Genomic DNA, 20,249 nt, shown 5'->3' with positions numbered 1-20,249 from the left:
AAAACTTAGCATGGAAAAGGGCCATTACGTAACCCTCCCAATACCAGTTGATTTTCGGCGCCATTTGATAACATTCACTACCAACACTCACGCACCTACAAGGTCAGACACAACACTGCTCCCGCCAGCAGACCCATAGTTCCAGCATGGTATGCCAGGTGGCAGCACCGAATTGACAATGGTCGGATATAAAGCGAACAACCTCTGTACTTTGTCCTGGGAATCTCTAGAGCAAGCAAAAAAAATAAATATATATCTGTGCAAGGAGTGACGTGAGACAGGTTGACCAATGATCATGTGAGAGGGAACAGGATTGCGTGGAGGAGGGAAAAGTGACTTCAGTAACCAGCTTTTACAGCAGCGTGTACTGCTTAGCTCTGCCCACTCACTTTCTCCTCTTCTCTGCTGCTATGCATGACTGTGCTACACAGATTCCACGAATAGAGTGTAGGCTAATCGGAACTAGAACTATAGTTTAAAGTCGGACCTGGACCACTACGTGCCACCAGTAGGTATTGAACCTGAAATCGCTTCCTTGCAGCGTGACATGTCTTGAAATCAAGAAGCATAGTGCTATAATAAAACCTACTATCATTTAATGTAGTGAAGGTCGGACCCCACACTTTCTCCCTGGCCGATAGTTTAGTTCAGCTAACTCTTTCGTTGCGGGATTTTGGCAAGCTGATATAGCTATCGCTGCATGGTTTTTGGGGAAATTTTCAGAATTGCATAATTTTTGTAATAAAAAGTATTCTAAAATTCTGGTGTGAATTCTACCACTATTATTTCAACAAAGGGCCATAGCTGGTATTAGAGTTTCATTGTTATTGAAGTGGATACAGGGAGGTGCCCAAGGGAAGGGGGTGCTAGGGGTCATAACCCTTCCTTTTGGTCCAATATTCGTAAAAGAAGAGAATATCAAAAGCAGGGAAAGATGGCAAAGTGAGGGGTGTCTACTAAAAAAAAGTACCACTTCCTTTCAAAAGTCTTGGGCATGCCACTGAGTGGATAAATTATCCTTGTTGCACTTGTTGTTTACATTCACATGGTGGCATATGTTTTTATTTGTTCAGAACAAAGGTGAGTTACCGGTATTTCTTTGGAAAACAGTTCAAATGCCCAACACAAGATGCAGCATATTCTAGTAATGACTTCGCTCGACATCAGCAGTGTCGAGAAAATGTGAAATCGACTGCAGTTGCTTTCCGAAAGTAACCCATATTGTAAAAAAATTGACTCAAGGGAAAGAATTAATTGTTATTTTTAAAAAATAATCTTTGATTTTTCTTTCTTTCAGGCATGTTTCTATTCCGAAATGATGATAAGTTCCGGAGTGATGCTGCACACTTAACGTCCCTCCTCCTGTACAGCGATTACATTCTCGCCATTCCGAACGGTGTCGGTGAAAGGGAAAATCCTACCTGGTACAAAATTACCATTCCAGAAATCATCGTGAGGAAAATGAGACTCCCATTTATTTGCAGTACCCAGTGGAAAACAAGCCAGTACAGATTGTCAGCTCTAAATACTTACCTCATAGCTTCGCATAAGAACAGTTGGCCAACTCAAGAAATGTTGAGGACGTACTGGAATATTGAATGGTACGATGGACCTTTGGAGTTATTTTCCTGGGATTCCATTCCACAGAAATATGAATTCTCGGAGAAGCTCTGCTTAACTAAGCACGATTTGGTGCTTTTGAAAACGTCCGCTGTTCAACATTGCTGCAAGCAGCAACTGTACGCCATTCAAAATGCAACTACGCATCAGTCGGTAATCACCGGATTGACAAATTTAGTAGGCTATCTTCAGTTGCATGCACTGGGGGAATGTGCCTCAGACAGAAGCAACAAAGAAATGAATTTGTTGGTCTCTTTACCGTGGGAAGTTACGTTCACTCGCTTCTTGGTCACCAGTCCATCCTGTTCTGATGACAAACAGCTTCTTGCAAACATCCTTGGATTCTTTCAACTGTATGTGAAATGTTTGCCAAAACAACAAACGGAAAACATCAGAACATGGCTGGAAGGATTGTTTCAGGATGTATCTGTGATGCCTGGAACTATATTGAAGGATTACAAGATGGCTCAGGAATCGAATGCTGTCCAAATTGCTCTTGATCCAAATGCACAAATATCACAAACATTGTACCATGAAACCCTGGTTCTCATTGACCAGTGCATTTTAGCAGAAAAGAAATATGAGCAGGTACCGAATGAGAATAGCCGTGTACTAAATTGGATTCCTGTCATTGAGTGCATCTTGCAGAACATAAAGTCCAGTGAAACTCAATATTTTTATAATCTTGGTGAGTATTGGTTTCATGTATCTGGTATCTTTACAGATTGCTAGGGCTACATATTTATGATGGGTAAAAGATCAAAATCTCAGTACAAAAACTGGACACATTAGGTCCAAATGCTTCATTTGAAATGGCATTTTAGTGTTAAAATGTTGAATATAATCCTAAATTTAATTTAGGAACTATATTGGAGAGGCTTGACTTCTATGCTGACTAATCCAGAGGCAGGAAACTACGAAGAATGATGATGATTTACTGCCAGTGGCAGAGATTGGGTGCAAAAACTGCAGGAAGAGATACCAGAACAGTTTACTTATCTTGGTAGAAATGGTTTAGTATTAAAGTACCACAGTTTGGGGCAAAAGTAGCAAAAAGTGTGGTGAGATGGAAGAACCCCCCCATGCTTACTGCACAAAATAAACATTTTGTTTCTAATATGACAGTTATGTACAAGGACTATTTTTTTTCAACCTCCGATAGGGCATTGAATAGCAAAATGGTTTTATTGACAAAAGTTAAGTACATGTATAATCTACTTTTCAATGTAATCACCAAGAAGATTCAGACATTTATTGTACCGATGCACCAGCTTTCCAATACCCTCTGCAAAAAAAAAAAGTGCAGCCTGTCTGTTGAGACAGGTCTGCACAGTGTCCTGAAGCTCCTCCTCATTGGTGTGGAAGTGCCAACCACTTCTTCATTGCCGGGAAAAGGTGGAAGTCACTCAGTGCCAGGACTGGGGTGTAGTGATCAAACACTTCCCAGTGGAATTGTTGAAGAAGGTCTTGGATTGACCCAGCAACATGCAGTCGGGCATTGTCATGAAGCAAGACAATGCTCGAAGACAGTATGCAGCTGCACTGATTGTGGTCCCGGGCTCCATAAAGTCAACCAGTAACACACCTCGCACTTGGCGGGAGAGTCGATTGCAGCAGACATCTCTAAGCACCTGTCGGTCAGCTTCAACTGAAGCGTTGGTCTTGGCAGTGGTGTTGTAGTGGCAGGAGGGATGCCAATCACGCTGCGTGATACCTTGCTACCTAGTGCTTCACGGGCCACCTGGCGGCGACATCGGAGTTTGGAAAAAAATAGCCCTCATAGTTATCAAGGTATTAAGTTTATGGTGTTACGTTAATGTGTAGTAAAACATGGTTCTACTGAGAAGTGAACTGAAGTGATGTATAAAGCTAAGGTTTGAAAGTAGAAGCATGTCAAATAAACGTATCTCTCAAATTTTAATGAAACTTACCAGCTACATCTTTGTCCCGCACCGCTGTCGTGCAGTCTGAGGTGCAAGCTTTGGGCTTTGCTATGGGATGCATGCAGGTTAAAGTCTCTTCGAGGAAGCATAACTCCTGAGATTTTGGCCTGTGTATTGGACCAGTGGCTACCCACCGTCATGAGAAAATTGGTGAGCTACGATCTAAGACGATGACTAGGGGTTCGTCGTGCTGACCACACATCACCTGGTTGGACGATCACCCACGTCTGTGGAAGTGAGGCTGGCCCTTGCGGGCTGTTACACCACAGGGGTTATTTACTACTTATATCTTTAGAATTTTGAAAAGTTGTCTTTAAATTGTTGATCTGATACTACAAAATAATGCAATAATATTGGAAAGTGGCTCTTAATCTCCTAGTAATGTTTTGTGCTACTTTCCCAGGTATTTTTTGAATCTGGCAAGAAAAGCCACAAAACCTCCCCATCCCTCTTTGCATAGCTAGTTACTACAAAAGTTCTGGAAAAATAGCACAAAGCATGACCAGAAGAATGAACAGCACTTTTAAAATAAGATATGTATTGCATTAATTTGTAACATACAATGGTGGTTATGCAAACTTTTAAGAATAACACATATCTTATATTACTGTGTACTTAATTTGAATTTAAATTTGCAGCATCTTTGGAATGGACACTATCTTGCTTGGTGAATCTAACTGGATACGAAGGCTGGAGTGAAGTGTGTGCCTCGGAAAAGACAAAAGTGATAGAATTGTGGTCGCGCTTCGTCTGTTCCCTAATAGAGCTGGTCACGGCCTTCCATTGCGGAACAGGAGGAGCAACATCATCTTTTATGGGACTCGGAATCACTAAAAATGCAGCTCTTTGCATGAACCATATTCTCTTCGACATGCAGGAAAAATGCGAAAGTCAGGTACTTTTTTTATGTAGTTCTACATGTGTCTGCTAGTAATGTACTATAATGAAACTTTAACAACTTATAAATTCAATAGAAAAGTAATTACAGTCACTGAGACAACTTTCTTTGAGAATAATGTAAGCTTTTATTACTCATGACCCAAGCCAAAAACATCTACATTAATGAAAGAGATAACTGATTCACTCAAGCCTTTCATGATTTTTTTTTTTTAATTTTATATTGGATGTGTGCACTATCAATATCTGCATTAGTAAAAATGTTTGTACTTGCACATCAATATTAAAAACAGGGATAAAGGTTCCAAATTTTTTAATGATTTTCACAAGGTTTATAGGAGAATACTGGAATTCAATGAACATTGGTGTTTTAAGAAATTAGCACAGTTTAAAGTTTGGCAAAGTACTATTTATAAGAAGGGGGGGGGACATTTGTAGTAGCTTCCGCAAACATCCATGCTTTTCAGTGAGCAGCCATTCTTAATCTACTCTCATCATGGACACAGATTACTGCTTAATTTTCAAGCAAGACTTAATGGAGTGTAATGCTTGAGACTATACGGCATACGCTTTTAGAAGGAACATGAGTTCACCCAATATGCAGCCAGTGCTCTTACGCTGTTGCCAAACTAACTGCTAGTGGAAGGGGAACACAGAGAATTCACTGTGTCCAATATTCAGCTTTTTTATATGTACTAATATAGTGACTATTTCTACATAGGATTATAATATCGTATCAATAATAGGATAAGAGAAACTCGTACCTGAAAGAAGAGTGAAGGTATTTGTTGTAGAGGAACTGCAAGGTTATCATCATCATCATCATCATCATCTCTCTCTCGTTTCTGTTTTCGAGCATGTTTCCCAGGAGATTTGAATAGGGGTTTACCGATTTCCGTGGTAGATATTTTACCCTGTTTTATAATACACAACACAGCATGTAGACCTACATCACACGCTTTAGCCACATGTTCTCAACTCTGAGAAAACACTGTTTTAGCACGCACTTCTTCCGACGCCAATTCCTTGAAATAAGAATGCACTTTAAAAATAAGATTTCTCTCTTGTGAACGTATTATTTCTACTCTTTGTGCCTGTAATAGCCTACTGGTGCTAGGTTTCGAGAGCAACATTATTAAGTAACACTCACAGAACACATACTATTGCACAACTATCAAACATAAGAGTTATATTGCAAAGTTATATACGATGCCAGAGGCTCCAGGTTCGAATCCCGGCCCGGGAATGTCTGTTTTGTCCCTTCATCAATTTCATCATATTATCTATCAGTCATCCTCATCTTCGCGATTAGCCAAAAGTGGCAGAAAAGCGAAGTAATATAAATTAAATTAATCAATCCTCTCGTTCTCACAACTGTTCTTCGTGGCGTACGAGTCAAATAATTTTACACCGCCCTTGCTACGAAAATGCCGAACTCAAACTGACTCAGATTCGCACCGCAAAATTCCTGAATACCGACGATAATGAAGGGTCATTGTTTATATTCAGCTGAATTTAACACCCATAGCTTTTCCAAGACACAACAAACTCAGCGGCGTCAACACGGTGGCAATGAAAAAAAACAGACAGGAGGAAATTAAAAGGGTTATTGTTTGTGTGTGTATTGAGACGTGCTGTTTCTCCTGTTTCTTCAAGAAGCGACATCTCCTATTATAGGTGACAGAAATTCATGGGACTTGGACGGTCAGGTTCAAAATGTCTTTCTGCATCTTATGATGAACCTTAATGTGGCGAGTTTTATGAAAACTTCTTGCGCTCAAAAAAAATACAGAACACGGCGTTTAACTTGCACGCTGCAGTATCCTAACTGTACAACGTTACACTCCTGCCATTGGCCACACCCTCTGCATGGCTCCGCCCGATATCACTTCTAAAAATATACGCCGTATAGATGCCACGGATTCTGCTGCTGAAAACATTTAGGGATGTTATTTTAATTCTGTGAACCCTAAATTTGAAATATTTTTAAGAGCAGCTAAGTTGATAGGTTTGGAAGTTAACAAAAAGTAAACTAAATATATGCTTCCAGGCCGAAACCAAGTGTTACATAAAAACCTAAATTTAATTATTGATAACAACTCATTTCAATCAGTTTCAAAATTCAAGTTCTTAGGAGTAAGTTATCACATTATCACCTTTCCATTTGAAAAATGAAATTGAATCCAAGATGGCCACCATTTTTTGAAATATCTTAACAACCAGTATCTTTTATCAAATTAGGTTTTCACACTTATGGGCTGCCATGAAGCATAAATTCACAATTACTCCCTCCCCCCCCCAAAAAAAAATAATTTGAAAAGCAAATTGAACTTAAATAATGTAATCATCTTTATAGGTTATTGAATATCTCATTTCAGACGTGGGAACACATTTGGCTTTTCACTCGCTGTAAAGATGGGCAGTTAGAACCTGATCTGATGTGGCTGGTTCTGCTGTGGATCTCCCGAGACCCTTTAGTTCGTGCAGCTGGCCTGCAATTGGTCACTGGACTCTCGATGAGCAAAAGAGGAGCTGAAGTATTGTTGCAGTCCTTCAATCAAATCTCTGGAGGCATTTGGGGAGCAGGTCTGAGGTAAGGTTCTTTATTAGTTGGAAAGTCATTAATACTCTAATTGATTTTTTTCAAATGGGGTATTTCCTAGTTCAAAAATAATCTGGGATTCTTTAATCGGTTCTCAATCTGTATCAGCTGATTTAATCATATGGATGTGGCAGTAATGTTACTGATCCAATATGGACAGGGCTCGAAAAATCCCGGATGCCAGGTTTTGCTGTTATATTTTTAAATTTGCATGTACGAAACTGTGAAGATTCTAAGGTCAAATTGCAGTACAGTGTAAGTTAGTAAATGTTTTTTTTTTTTTTTTTTATCAAGGTTGTGAACTCTCCATATAAAAAGGTAAAGTGCTCCCCTGTGCTCAGCACCATGCCATGAAGGCATATAGGGGGTGTGGAAGTAACGCCCCACACTTTCTTGATCCGGTCATGAGTGGGGGTGATGTGATCAGCATCCACCCCTGACTGCCTTTATCCCCCAGGTACCCATGTCATTTGATGCTGGGTGGGTGCCAGGGCCGCTTCCAACGTTAGAAAAGTTCCCGAATTTGAACTGGCCAGGGATCGAACCCGGGACCTTGAACATGGTAGTCAGACACGTTACCGACTGAGCCACCGCGGCCACTCTCCATATAATCAGTAACAATTTCTTACTCTTTGTCCCCCACCCCCTCTTCCCGCTTTCTCTTGACAAGCACTTAGTAATTAAACTCTCACATGATTTAGCCATGTTTTGAATTCGGTGATGATCAGCTTTTTATAGTATACACAATTGTTTGTAGGTGGTTTCCTGGCGCCTGATTTTCAAAGCTGGCGCCTAGCTCTGAAGAAGATTTATCGAGCACTTTATCTTTGTTGTTACCGGAGCAATTTTATCAATATTTCTATATCACTTGATACCGATAACTGCTGATTAATCTGTTCCATTTGTATTTTTTATATTCTTTTCATTTTCCTAAATGTCTGCAGCTTTTTTCATGTAAAATTTATAAAATTTGACAATTCACTCCTGCGTTTATATTAACAAAAGCTTAGGTTTGTTGAGTAGATTGTTTCAGCCATAAATATCTGGCAGCCATAAACTTAATTGTGCAAAGAGTCTGAACAAGTTAACTACTAGACTGGGATAGAAACTACAAACATTTAACAATGCTGTCAAAACAGTTACCTGAAAGACTTAATTTACAAACAAAATTTCAGGAATGAATTTGTCAGTGAATAAGGCCTTATAATGCAGAAAACCCAGTACGAATTTCTCTTGAATACATTTCATGTTACAAGCGCTGAAAGTTATGGAAAATTTGAATCAAGAATTTTGTGCTCTCACAGATGGATGCTTAGTATCACATAAAAGCTTAGTGGTCATGAATTCTGTTTTGTTTATTTTATTTATTTTATTTATTTATTTAATAGAAGATTCCAAATACAGCGTTAGCCATTTTACATTGGAACGTTTTTATAGAACATAAGGACAAAAAAATAATAACATAATACATCAAAAATAATAACATAAAAAAAAATTACATGTGGTTAAAAGACTTACATATTTTTTGCTAACTTTCTTCTAAAACTGTCCAGATTTTCAAAAATGTCTATTTGGCTTCCTAGATTATTATATTCACTGGGCAGTCTATGGAACAGAGAGCGCTGGATGAGACACAATCTCGGCTTCTTAGAGGCAAAAAGTTGAATGCTTCTTGTTGAACGGGCAGGCACACGAAAGTGAATTTCCTGAAGAAGGCGGTCACTTCTGAGGTTGCCATTCACTATTTTATGTAGAAATATTTGGTCAGCCTGTCTATGTCTCTCTTGTGGAGTTTGGATATTTAACATTTGCAGGAGGATGGACTTTTGCAAGTGTTTTGTGGACGGAATTCGGTGTCGAACAATGGCCAGGAAGAAATTTAGGACGGAATTAAGTCTATCTGAATTTGAGGGGCATGCCATAGACCAGATCGGAGAACAGTATTCAATTTTAGGTGACACAAAAGATTTGTAAAAGGTGCTGAGGGCAGTCAAGTTGTTTATTTCCGTGAAACGATAAAGAAGACCCAGCATACGCATTGAACCCCTTGTGACTGTAGAGATGTGCTCAGAAAAGGAAAGTTTCTCGTCAAATATGACGCCCAGGTCCTTTTGTGCGGCAACTCTTTGAACACAATTATTTCTTATGAAATATTTAGTATTAAATGTGTTTTTCTTTAAGGAGAAGGTCATCATGGTACATTTTTGAGGGTTGAGTTTTAAGTTCCATAATTCACACCACTTTATTAGAGAATCTAAATTCTTTTGCAGAAGTGTCATGTCACTGAAATTGGAGATTTTACTATATATTTTGCAATCGTCAGCGAACAAGAGAAGGTTATTGCATGACTTGGAAAGATATTCTGGGAGATCATCAAGGTACAGGATGAAGAGAAGAGGTCCAAGAACACTGCCTTGAGGTACACCAGAAGATACAGCTTGATAAGAAGAAGACATTCCGGAAAGAACAACTTTTTGTTGTCTGTTTTGGAGGTAGTGCTTGAGCAGAGAGAGAAAGTTTCCATGAATATTGAAACGGTGGGATAATTTATGAAGCAGGAAATTGTGGTTTATAGAGTCAAAAGCTTTCGAAAAATCCAGATATATATTACATCCAGTTGAGAATTTTCAGATATAGAGTTGATAGCGTCAGATAATAAAATGCTTAAGTTGGTTAAGCAGGAACTTCCTGGTAAAAAGCCGTGCTGTGCTGTATTTATATATGGAGAGGTAAATTTGTAGAGTCGGTCCTTTATTATCTTTTCACAGGCGATAGAAAGTGGTGAAAGAAGGGAAATAGGTCTATAAGAAGAAACAGCACACTTGTCTCCAGATTTATATAATGGTACCACATTAGCATTTTTCCATGAATCTGGAAATGTACCCTCATTGAAGCATCTGTTTAATAAAATAGAGAAGGGAATAGCGAGAGAGGAAGCAGCGTTTTTTAGGAAAATAGAAGGGATTTCATCAGGACCATTGGCGCGATTTTGAGGCATTGAAGATAGGATGTGTTGCACATGAATTTATGATTAATTATTTTTGTTTTATTTCTTACATGGTTACTCTGAATTGTTTTTCCAGTTTTCTATTAGACCATTATGAAGCATGTGTAGCGCGAGAGCAAGCAGCTCTCTTATTAGCAAACCTAACGAGCCATACTGCGGAACAGGATTACGTTTCCTCGACAATCTCGTTTTCTTCTGATCCTGAGCACCTTCAGGCAAATTGTACGGTGAGTGTAATTGTTTACTTTGTTCCCTATCACATGTGTGTTTGTCTTAAGAGTGAACTTTGAATAATGTCAGTTCCCATTGGTCATTTCTTGGATAGATTCAACACAGTACCTTTATATTTCATCTGTTGATTAATTTATGGATCTATCAAAGTCCATTACATAGGCACTGATGTTTGTAACAGGGTGTCTAAGAAATCAACAGGCAGATCAAGAAAATCAAGAAAATGTCAAGAAAGTATGCTTGATGTCAAGAATTTTTGCTATTTTTACAGTATAGTGAATTTACATTGTTAAATACCTGTACTGGGATTTGATAGAATTGAATATTTGGAAATCTAAAATTGTATTGAGTTGTGGTATGGATTTCCTAAAGGAAATCGGTAGGGATGGAATAGAGTATATAGATCTTGCTCAGGATAGGGACAGATGGAGGGCCTGTGTTGCTGCAGCCATGAACCTTCGGGTTTATGAAGGTTAGAGAGTTAGTTAGTTAGTGTGGTTATGATTTGTTCGCTTTGTTTCCTAAGAATTACATTCATGCGTGAAGTTTTGTAAAAAATATTAAATAATGTGGAAGAGATTTTCTCGGGCACTCAGCCAGGTGATTTCCGGAAAGGCTTCTGAGCTTTCGAGAGCTAACATCACTCTCATCTTCAGGGAGTGAAGTGCAGAGATAAGTCAGGGTGACATTATATGTATTTGGTGTGGGAGGGGTCCGGTGTAGCTGGCGGGGCAATCAGGTGGTGTTTCTCCGATGTCTGTGCTCCCAGTCAACTATCGCTAACCAGGCTGGGTCCAGTTCAGGTGGTCCTTTTCCCCATGTATGGCTATTGCTTCTTTGATGAGACGGTCCCAGTGGCCATTCCCCATCCAGAATGAAGTTTGAAGCATCAATTTTTACATGCATTAATAATTTAAGTCTAAATCACTTGTTAAAGTACAGCTTCAGTTTTCATCTTAACCAGCCTTGTGTAGGGTTTCTTTTATTGAATAAAAATTAGGGATGAGCCGATATCAGTGGTATCGGTATCGGAGAGTATTGGTTGGAATTCTCTACCGATACCAGCCGATACTTTCCAGCATTTTGGTCTTTCACGCGCTCCGCAAAAATGCCGCGCGACACTTTGCAGAGTCTAATTATCCTGTAAATTATGCAAAATTAAAACTTTATTTTTATTTTGCACTAATTTGAAATACTATCTATATTTTGTGATCACATAATATTTATTATAATATTCTGATGCAATTCTTGAATATTTTAAAGTAAATTTCTTGGTAAATTGATGCATGTAATTGGAGAAGAAAATGTACACACCAATATTGATCAATGTTTTGAACAAATTTTTATTATTGCGATTTTCAAGTATCGGTATCGGTGGGAATCGGTAAGAGTATCGGCATCCAAATCGGTATTGGTTCAAAGTGGTATCGGCTCAGCCCTAATAAAAATATCTATCTTCTTAATTTACAACTGTATCTAAGTAAGGGCAAGTAAATAAATGTTAATGAAAGGTAAAAAGGGTCAAGAAAAAGGAAAGTAAGGTCATGAAAAGGTCAAGATTTTTGGATTTATTATTTTGGTAGACTATGGAGTTAGATTTGGTGTTTTAAGTCCACTTAAGTAAGGCTAATTGGGGGGAATGGTCCTAAAGTTTAAAGTGGGATCCGAACCACTATGTGCCTCCACTGGGACCTGTTGATTACAAGGTGACGAGGTATTTTGGTAAACATCCTGTAGTAATGAATTGAGGGAATTATAAATGGTCAGGTGAGATGGGGTCAGAAATGCCCTCTGTAGTTATAGATTTGTACTAGCTGACTGACTCATCCACATTGGACTGATGGATTTGTATTAGCCGACTGATTCATCCACACCAGACTGATGAAATAAGATTAGGTAGTCAGAAAAACTGTGTCGCGCAAATCTAAATGATTGACCCAGAATGACTGTGGACTGGCTAAGTGTGTCATCACCAGAGCCAGTGTCCCGGATGTATGTTTCCAAACAAACTTTCATGGAGTGAATCCCCTATTCTTCAGCATTGCAAACTGATCGTGAAGGAGTGACTTTTATTACAATGAGAGCAGTTAGGAAACAGAAAGATGTTGTGTATCGTACATCAATGTAGAGACTAGATTCTGCAGAATACCTGGATATTTTACTCATTCCTAATGGATAAGGAGGTTAGTGAAGAAATAATGTAAGAAAATCAGGTAGTTTTTCAAGAAACACGTCAACAATTTACTATAGGAACATCAATATAATCTTTACACCAATATATGACAGACATCAATATTTTGCTTCCTAACTGCTGTTACAGTAACAAACAATAACCTTCTACGATCAGTTTTCACCAATTAAGATGTCTTCATATTTTTTTAAAGTATTGGCTAAAACTGCCAATGTTGCAAAGGCTTAAATTTTTAATGCATTTCCTCAAAAAAATGGTGATTTTCTTATGTTACATTTTAATTAACCCCTCATCTTTAAGTAATTAGTAAAATATCTATATATTCACCAGAATCTAATCTTTACACTGATGTGCGATACACCTCACTGTTGCGCTTGCTAACTTCTGTCACTGTAACAAAAGTTATCCGTTTCCTATACATTTTCAATGCAAGAGGATAGGAGAAAGCAGGTTGAAAGTTTTGTTTGCAAACATACATCTGGGACATCGGCTGCTATTGACATTCCCACTTGACCAGTTCATTAAGACCTATGAAAGAAAAACTAAGAATACGGAAAAACTGGTACTCACTTTATCCGCGAAACTTTTCTTCTTCTTTGTTCTATGAATTTCACTGACCACTGCCACGATCCTCATTGGAACTTTTTCTACTGTTGCTTGGCGTGCTTCTATTGTTCGTAGTTCTCCGCCTGTCATCTGCTATTTCTCAATGGTAACTGTTGTAGTAGGAGAATCCAAGTGTGGTGTGCCTGTCCACTATCGATGTTTAGCTCATGTGGGAAGTGCATTATGGCAGGTGAGAGTGCGAGTGCAAGGCACATTACATCGGCAGGTCCATCAGATCTGTCAATGGAAGAATCCAACAACACCTAACAGATGTAAAAAAGAGCCCAATCCACTACTGGTCTTACTAAACACATCAAATACAATAGCCATAAAATCCAAAAGGTACAGGTCAAGCACACTGGCCACACACTCGTAGACACCAAAATCAAGGAAACACATGCCATAATGCACTTCCCACATGAGCTAAACATCGATAGCAGACAGGCACACCACACTTGGATTCCTCTACTACAACAGTTAACACTGGGAAATAGCAGATGACATGGACAGAGACGTACAGTTAACGACAGTGCACCTAGCGGCAGCCAGAGAACTACGAACAATAGAAGCATGCCAAGCAACAGTATAACAAGTTCCAATAAGGATGGTGGCAATAGAGGTTTGCTGATAAAGTGAGTACTAGTTTCTCCGTATTTATCTACTACCACGTCTCTCTTTTCCCAGTTATGAATAAAACGTGTAGTTTTTTCTTAAAATTAAAATAGACATTGCAAATGATGGACAATTTAATATTAAATTAAGCAGCACACATTTCAATACAAGTTAATACCGAAATGTCTGTATTCTGGAAAATACTTACCCATAAATACTTAGGGTTTTAACGTGTACAAGAATTAACCATTTTGTGATTTTTTTTGTATTAAATTTCATTGGCATTCTTCAGTCAACATTTCTTCTTTTTTGAAAAACTCAATATGCTGACCAAGGCAGTAATTTATTTTATTATAAAACATAAACTAAACGTAACGTTTCAACCTTCTAGCAAGGTCTTCTTCAGACTCTGCACCAAGTACAAATGTAACTCTTCTCTTCTTTTTCTTTCAGTTGGAGAATGCTTCTGAATTATCTCCTGTTGTAGCGCTGCTTCAACATTCTAATTTCTTCCCTGAGATTTACACACTCATATCCAAGCTTTATCTTGGCCAGTCATTGGAACCTGTGTTTCTAACATCTTCTACTGGAATGGAGCAAAGCAACAAACAACTGCATTCTCTGTCCACATTAAATCTGCAGTTAGATTCAGGAATACCGAAGCAAATAGATGAGTACAGAATGTCGTATGCAAGTCAATTTCAAGACAGCTCCGCTGTCACTGGAGGTAAGTGTTTTTTTTTTTTTGTTTGTTTGTTTTTTTTACAAGATTCATGATGCACAGAGTTTCCATTGACCTGGTATACTTAGAAAAGTCAGGGAATTTTGAAAATACATCCAAAATTGGATGGGAAGTAAACTTTTTATATGTGGGTTACTTATAATTGTGAATCTATCATACTGACTGCATTATTTGACTTTACATGCATTTGTATTTCCAGGACCATCTTTTATAGGAGACAAGGCAAGAGAAGAAAATGTTCCAGTTGTTTTCACAGCTCCTTGTTTAGCAAAGGCAGTGTGCTTGTTACTGATAAACTTGCTTCTTTTAAACCCAAAGGAAGTGATAGATAACATGAAGAGATTTGGGATTATAAATGTTTTACTGAAGTAAGTTTCATTCAGAAACTTTTTTGAAAGTAGTTCAAATAGGTACACTCTCTGTATGTCAACTTTGTGTAAGTTATGTTTGCACTATAGGATATTATACAGTAAGGTCTAATAATAACCACAGAAAACTGTAGTAAAAATGTAAGGTAATATCCAAAAAATTCTTAAAAGATTATGTATATGCTATTACTCTGTTCTGTTCTGGCAATTGACATCATTTGGTTTTATATTCATGTGAGCTGTACAAAATTCAAAGTGCCTCACATGCCAGAGTAAGGATTTTTTGCATAATGATTTGGCTGATCACTTTTATTGTGTTAACTTAATTGTGTGTGTATATATACATTCAGTGCAGCCTTCCATGACCTCAAATATAACCTGCCACAATTCTCACAAGCATTAACCAAACAAGAAAAGCAGAACTTTTGTGTCACAAAACTTCTAAGTATTCTATTTTCTGTCCATGTAGGCGATAAATCAGAAGTAAATGAAGTCTACACAGCAGAACCTTTAGTTCCAGAACCTAACTTGACTGAAGTTAAAGATGCTATTAAAAGGCTAAAGAATAACAAAGCACCTGGCATTGATTTAATACCAGCTGAGTTAATTAAATATGGTGGAAATTTATTAATATGTCAAATTCATAAATTAATTTGTTTAATATGGAATAAAGAAGAAATCCCTCAACAGTGGAAAGAATCCATAATTGTTCCTGTGTTTAAAAAAGGTGATAAAATGAACTGCAATAATTACCGTGGAATTTCTCTACTCTCAACAACATACAAAATATTGTCTAACATTCTTTTAACAAGACTAACCCCATATGCTAATGAAATTATAGGTGATTATCAATGTGGATTTAAACGTAACCGATCAACTACAGATCAAATTTTTCACATCAGACAGATACTTGAAAAAAAGTGGGAATATAATCAAAATGTCCATCAGCTATTCATTGATTTCAAAAAAGCATATGATTTGGTCAAAAGAGATAAATTATATAATATATTAGTAGAGTTTGGAATACCTAAGAAGCTTGTTAGTATGATAAAAATATGCACCAGTGAAACAGAAAGTAAAATTCGTGTGGGTAATAATGTGTCTGAAAAATTTACAATTCATGATGGTTTAAAACAAGGAGATGCATTATCTCCATTGCTCTTTAATTTTGCCTTAGAATATGCTGTAAGGAAGGTAAGAGAAACTAAAGAAGGACTAAAATTAAATGGTGTGACTCAGTTGTTAGCATATGCAGATGATGTAGACTTACTGGGGGATGATGTGAATACAATTAAGAATAATGCTAAAATATTTTTCAAAACTGCTAAAGAGATAGGTTTGGAAGTTAACAAAGAGAAAACTAAATATATGCTTACAGGCCGAAACCAAGTGTTAGGTAATAATCAAAATCTAATTATTGATAACAACTCGTTTGAACCAGTTTCCAAATTCAAATACTTAGGAGTAATATTAAGAAATGAAAATTCTATTAAAGAGGAAATAAAAAGTAGACTTAATTCAGGAAATGCATGTTACTTCTCTCTTCATAAACTTTTGTCTTCTCGTTTAATATCTAAGAAACTAAAAGTTAAAATATACAAAACAGTAATTTTGCCTGTAGTATTATATGGGTGTGAAACTTGGTCCCTTACATTGAAAGAGGAACATAAATTGAGAGTATTTGAAAATAAGATCCTTAGGAAAATATTTGGACCTAAAAGGGATGAGGAGACAGGTGAGTGGAGAAGGTTACATAATTTAGAACTACATAATTTGTACTCATGTCCAGATATTATTAGAATAATTAAATCAAGAAGACTTAGGTGGGCAGGCCATGTGGCACGAATGGGAGAGGAAAGAGGAGTTTACAGGATTCTTGTTGGGAAATCAGATGGTAAGAGACCTGTAGGAAGGCCAAGACGAAGATGGAGGGACAACGTTGAGATGGACCTAAAGGAAATCGGTAGGGATGGGAAAGAGTATATAGATCTTGCTCAAGATAGGGACAGATGGAAGGCCTGTGTTGCTGCAGCCATGAACCTTCGGGTTTAAGAAGGCTAGAGAGTTAGTTTAGTTTAGTTAGAAAGAAGGTATTGCCAGGAATGTACAAGGGGTGGTTCGGCAAGCTGTTTGATTTATGCAGACACACTCCTGGAAAGACATCTGTACGGTGAAGAGATTTTCTTAGGTGATTTCCGGACAGGCTTTCGAGAGCTAACATCAATCTCATCTCCAGGAATTGAAGTGCAGAGAGGTGTCTTGGTAAGGTTATATGTATTCTGTGTTAGGTGTAGCTGGTGGGCCAATCAGGTTGGACCCAGCCTGGTTAGCCATAGTCGACTGGGAGAACAGAAGTCAACACCTGATTGGCCCACTACCTACATCGGACTCCTCTCACACTAAAGACCTAAAAGCTTACCTTGACACATCTCTTCACTTCAGTCCCTGAAGATGAGAATTGTGTTAGCTCTCAAACATTCGGAAGCCTATCCAGAAACCACCTGGTTGATATCCCAAGGAAACCTCTTCATCATTCACTGCCAGTAATCTGTACAAAGTGTTCATAAAATCTCACACCATAAACAAAATCAAAGCATTTATTCAGTATGTCCTCCACCAAGTTCAACACAGCTCTATAGGAAGAATCACAAGTTTCTGACCATGCAGGGAACATAATCTGGAGCTGTAGCATGGCATTCGTCCGCAATCCTCAAACCAGTGTTTCGGAAACGTGGTATTCGGTCAGTCTTGCTCAGCCCGCAGTGGTAGAACACTGCCTTGCATGAACCATTTGGTCTAAGGTGCAGGACTTTTCAGGCACCCTGTAATTTTGGCATGAAGAGCACAGTGTTAAGCCTAGCGTGGAAATGTAAATCATATTTTACTTAATTAGTAATTTAATTAGTTGCACTAAAAGTGAAAACCTAATCAGATATAGAAATATTTAAATATCATACTTTTTCCATAAAATAAATACAGGGTGAGCATAAAGTATTTCCCTGATTACAAACTTTTGTTGCTAAAGAACTATGCTAGATACAGATATGCAGTTTGTTGGAAATGGTAGCTTAACTCATAATGTTTTGTTATCAGTACACTTCGACATGTGCTCCCTTTCTTGCCCTTAGAACGTCTAGACGATACTCAATTTCTCTCCATGTCTTTGTCAACATCTCTTCCGTCACCGTCTCTATAGCATCCCGTATTAGTGTCTGAAGAGTTTGCATATCAGGAACTGGTGAACTAAACACTGTGTCCTTAACGTAACCCCACAAAAAAAAAGTCAAGAGGGGTTATGTCTGGCGAACGTGGTGGCCATGATATAGGATTCAGAATAAGAATCACACAATACAAAGAAATGGAAAAAAACTTGATGTATTGCACTACTTATTGCCATAGGTTTTATTTGCCTATCTACCATGGAAGTTGAGATATAAATATTCATAATCAGGGAAATACTTTATGCTCACCCTATACAGTTTATTTCCTACAGCCCTACTCTTTACATCACTTGTTTTTGTTTCCAGGTGTATACGTGATGTACCAAACCAAAAGAACATTGGGGAAAATGCCATATTGTATGTGGATATACTTGAACTTTATACAAATGTATGCACAGTTCTGACAAAGTGCATCCAAATAGACAGTAAAGTGTGTAAAATAATACTCCAATCTCAGGACAACATTCAACTTGTGTTTTCCCTCTTACATGTAGATAATTATTGTAAGTACTTCACTTCTTTACCGTTTTCTTGTTAATTGTGTATGCATATGTATATAAGTAATTTATGAACACGAGTAGTGGTGTGATTACATGTGTTTAGTCACAATAAATTCAAGAATAGAATCCCAGTGAGAAAAAGTAACTAGTTTACTAGCAACAATTGCATAATTACCACCAAATATATGCTTGTCGTGTTCAGAAATTGCCATGTGGGTGTTTTTTAAATAAAGAGAATTACTAAAAATAGGATTCCTTTGTTAATAAAGTGTTTTAAATGTAACTTTCAAAGGGTGATTTTATTCAACAGCTATGTTAAACAGTAATTGGTTTGAGTTGTGTAAATTAGTGTATTTGGGCTGGCTCTTGTAATAATAATAAATAAATAAAATGATACGCAGCATTTTCACATAGTCTAATTATCCATGATATTATACAAAAATTCGAAGTTTTCATTCATTTTGCACCAATACTGTGTAATTACATAATTACAGGTATTTTAATATTCTGTTGTAATTCTTGAATATTTTGATGCAAAATTGGTAAATTGATGCTTTTAATTGTTACATTTTTCAAGCATCAGTATCAGTGGGAATCGGAAAGGGTATTGGCTCAGCCCTGATTAGAATTTGCTTTTTACGACAGTTCTATATATTCATCATAATTTTCTTTTGTTTTAAGGTACTACCTCAAATCACATAATGTGTCTCAGGAATAAGCTTTGGACTGAAATATTCCGATTACTGTCGGCACTGCTTCAAGCACACGACAAGTCGTACAACGTGATAAGAAACAGCATGTCCTTCAGCTGCGATTCATTTCTGACAAGTATAAAGTTGACCATCATGGACAGGTCCTCCTCCGATCTCAGGAATAGCGCTTTGACATTCTTAAATTGCATCCTCTCGCAGGAATTTCAAGATGTAAGCACACAAAGGACAATGAGCTTGACCGACTCCAATCGCTTATCGAGTTCATTTTCTGTGCAGTCACTTCTTGACGAAGACTTGATAATATCATCGAACAGCAAACGAGAAAGTGGTGTGAATAGTGAAACATTCAATCAGGAAGTGCCTGGAGTTGAGCTGTGTTCAATATTAATAAGACTGTATGATGTTTATAGTTTGCAGTGTGAAAGTAAAGCAAAGTCTACAGTCGCTACTACATTATCTAATTTGTTAAATTTGTCACGGGAGGCGAAGAAGTTTGCTTTGAAATCAGGTTTCATGGAAACATTACTTACGCAACTGAAAGAAGTGTACATAAAATTAAGCTTGGAATCACTAGAGAGTCTAAGAAGAGTGAGTGACAAGAAAAGGGTAAGTTTATTTTCATTCTTTAACGTTGATTTCAGGCCAGAGTGGCACATGACAGGTGACAAGTGACATGCAACATGGGGGTTCCACACCGAAGTGACAAGCGACACAGGCCCCTCCAGTCTAAAGGAAAGCATCCACTGCATATGTGCAACCAGCAGACTGAGATGACACAATGCACACTATTGAGAAAATGGCCCAATCGCAGTGGCATGTGCAACTTGCAATGTCACTCCTGTATGAAAGCTTGCATTCACTTCTGAAGGTTCATTTCCAACTGACACATGCCACGTGCCACTTTGGTCTCAAAGCTCCCTTTGGCTTTGATAATACATGTTCAAAACTCAAGAGCAAATAATTCCCTTGTCTTTTACAAGCATAATTTGACTATTA

At 37.7% G+C, this 20,249-nt stretch overlaps 1 protein-coding gene across 2 annotated transcripts in view; it reads left to right on the top strand.

The window, feature by feature from the left end:
• The window catches only part of ana3 (rotatin homolog anastral spindle 3), a 74,351-nt gene that overhangs the window by 42,830 nt on the left and 11,272 nt on the right, over nucleotides 1-20,249 (top strand). For both annotated transcript variants that reach the window (XM_083129242.1, XM_083129241.1), the window contains 8 exons: nucleotides 1,298-2,308; nucleotides 4,202-4,458; nucleotides 6,839-7,053; nucleotides 10,146-10,296; nucleotides 14,163-14,436; nucleotides 14,651-14,819; nucleotides 18,347-18,543; nucleotides 19,222-19,859. In XM_083129242.1, coding sequence (XP_082985368.1) covers nucleotides 1,298-2,308; nucleotides 4,202-4,458; nucleotides 6,839-7,053; nucleotides 10,146-10,296; nucleotides 14,163-14,436; nucleotides 14,651-14,819; nucleotides 18,347-18,543; nucleotides 19,222-19,859 — 2,912 coding nt within the window. The remainder of the gene's footprint in view (nucleotides 1-1,297; nucleotides 2,309-4,201; nucleotides 4,459-6,838; nucleotides 7,054-10,145; nucleotides 10,297-14,162; nucleotides 14,437-14,650; nucleotides 14,820-18,346; nucleotides 18,544-19,221; nucleotides 19,860-20,249) is intronic.

This window comes from Lepisma saccharinum, chromosome 1, assembly GCF_977018435.1.
Source record: "Lepisma saccharinum chromosome 1, izLepSacc3.1, whole genome shotgun sequence".
NCBI classification, from domain to species: Eukaryota; Metazoa; Arthropoda; class Insecta; order Zygentoma; family Lepismatidae; genus Lepisma; species Lepisma saccharinum.
This window is presented reverse-complemented; position numbering and strand designations above follow the sequence as displayed.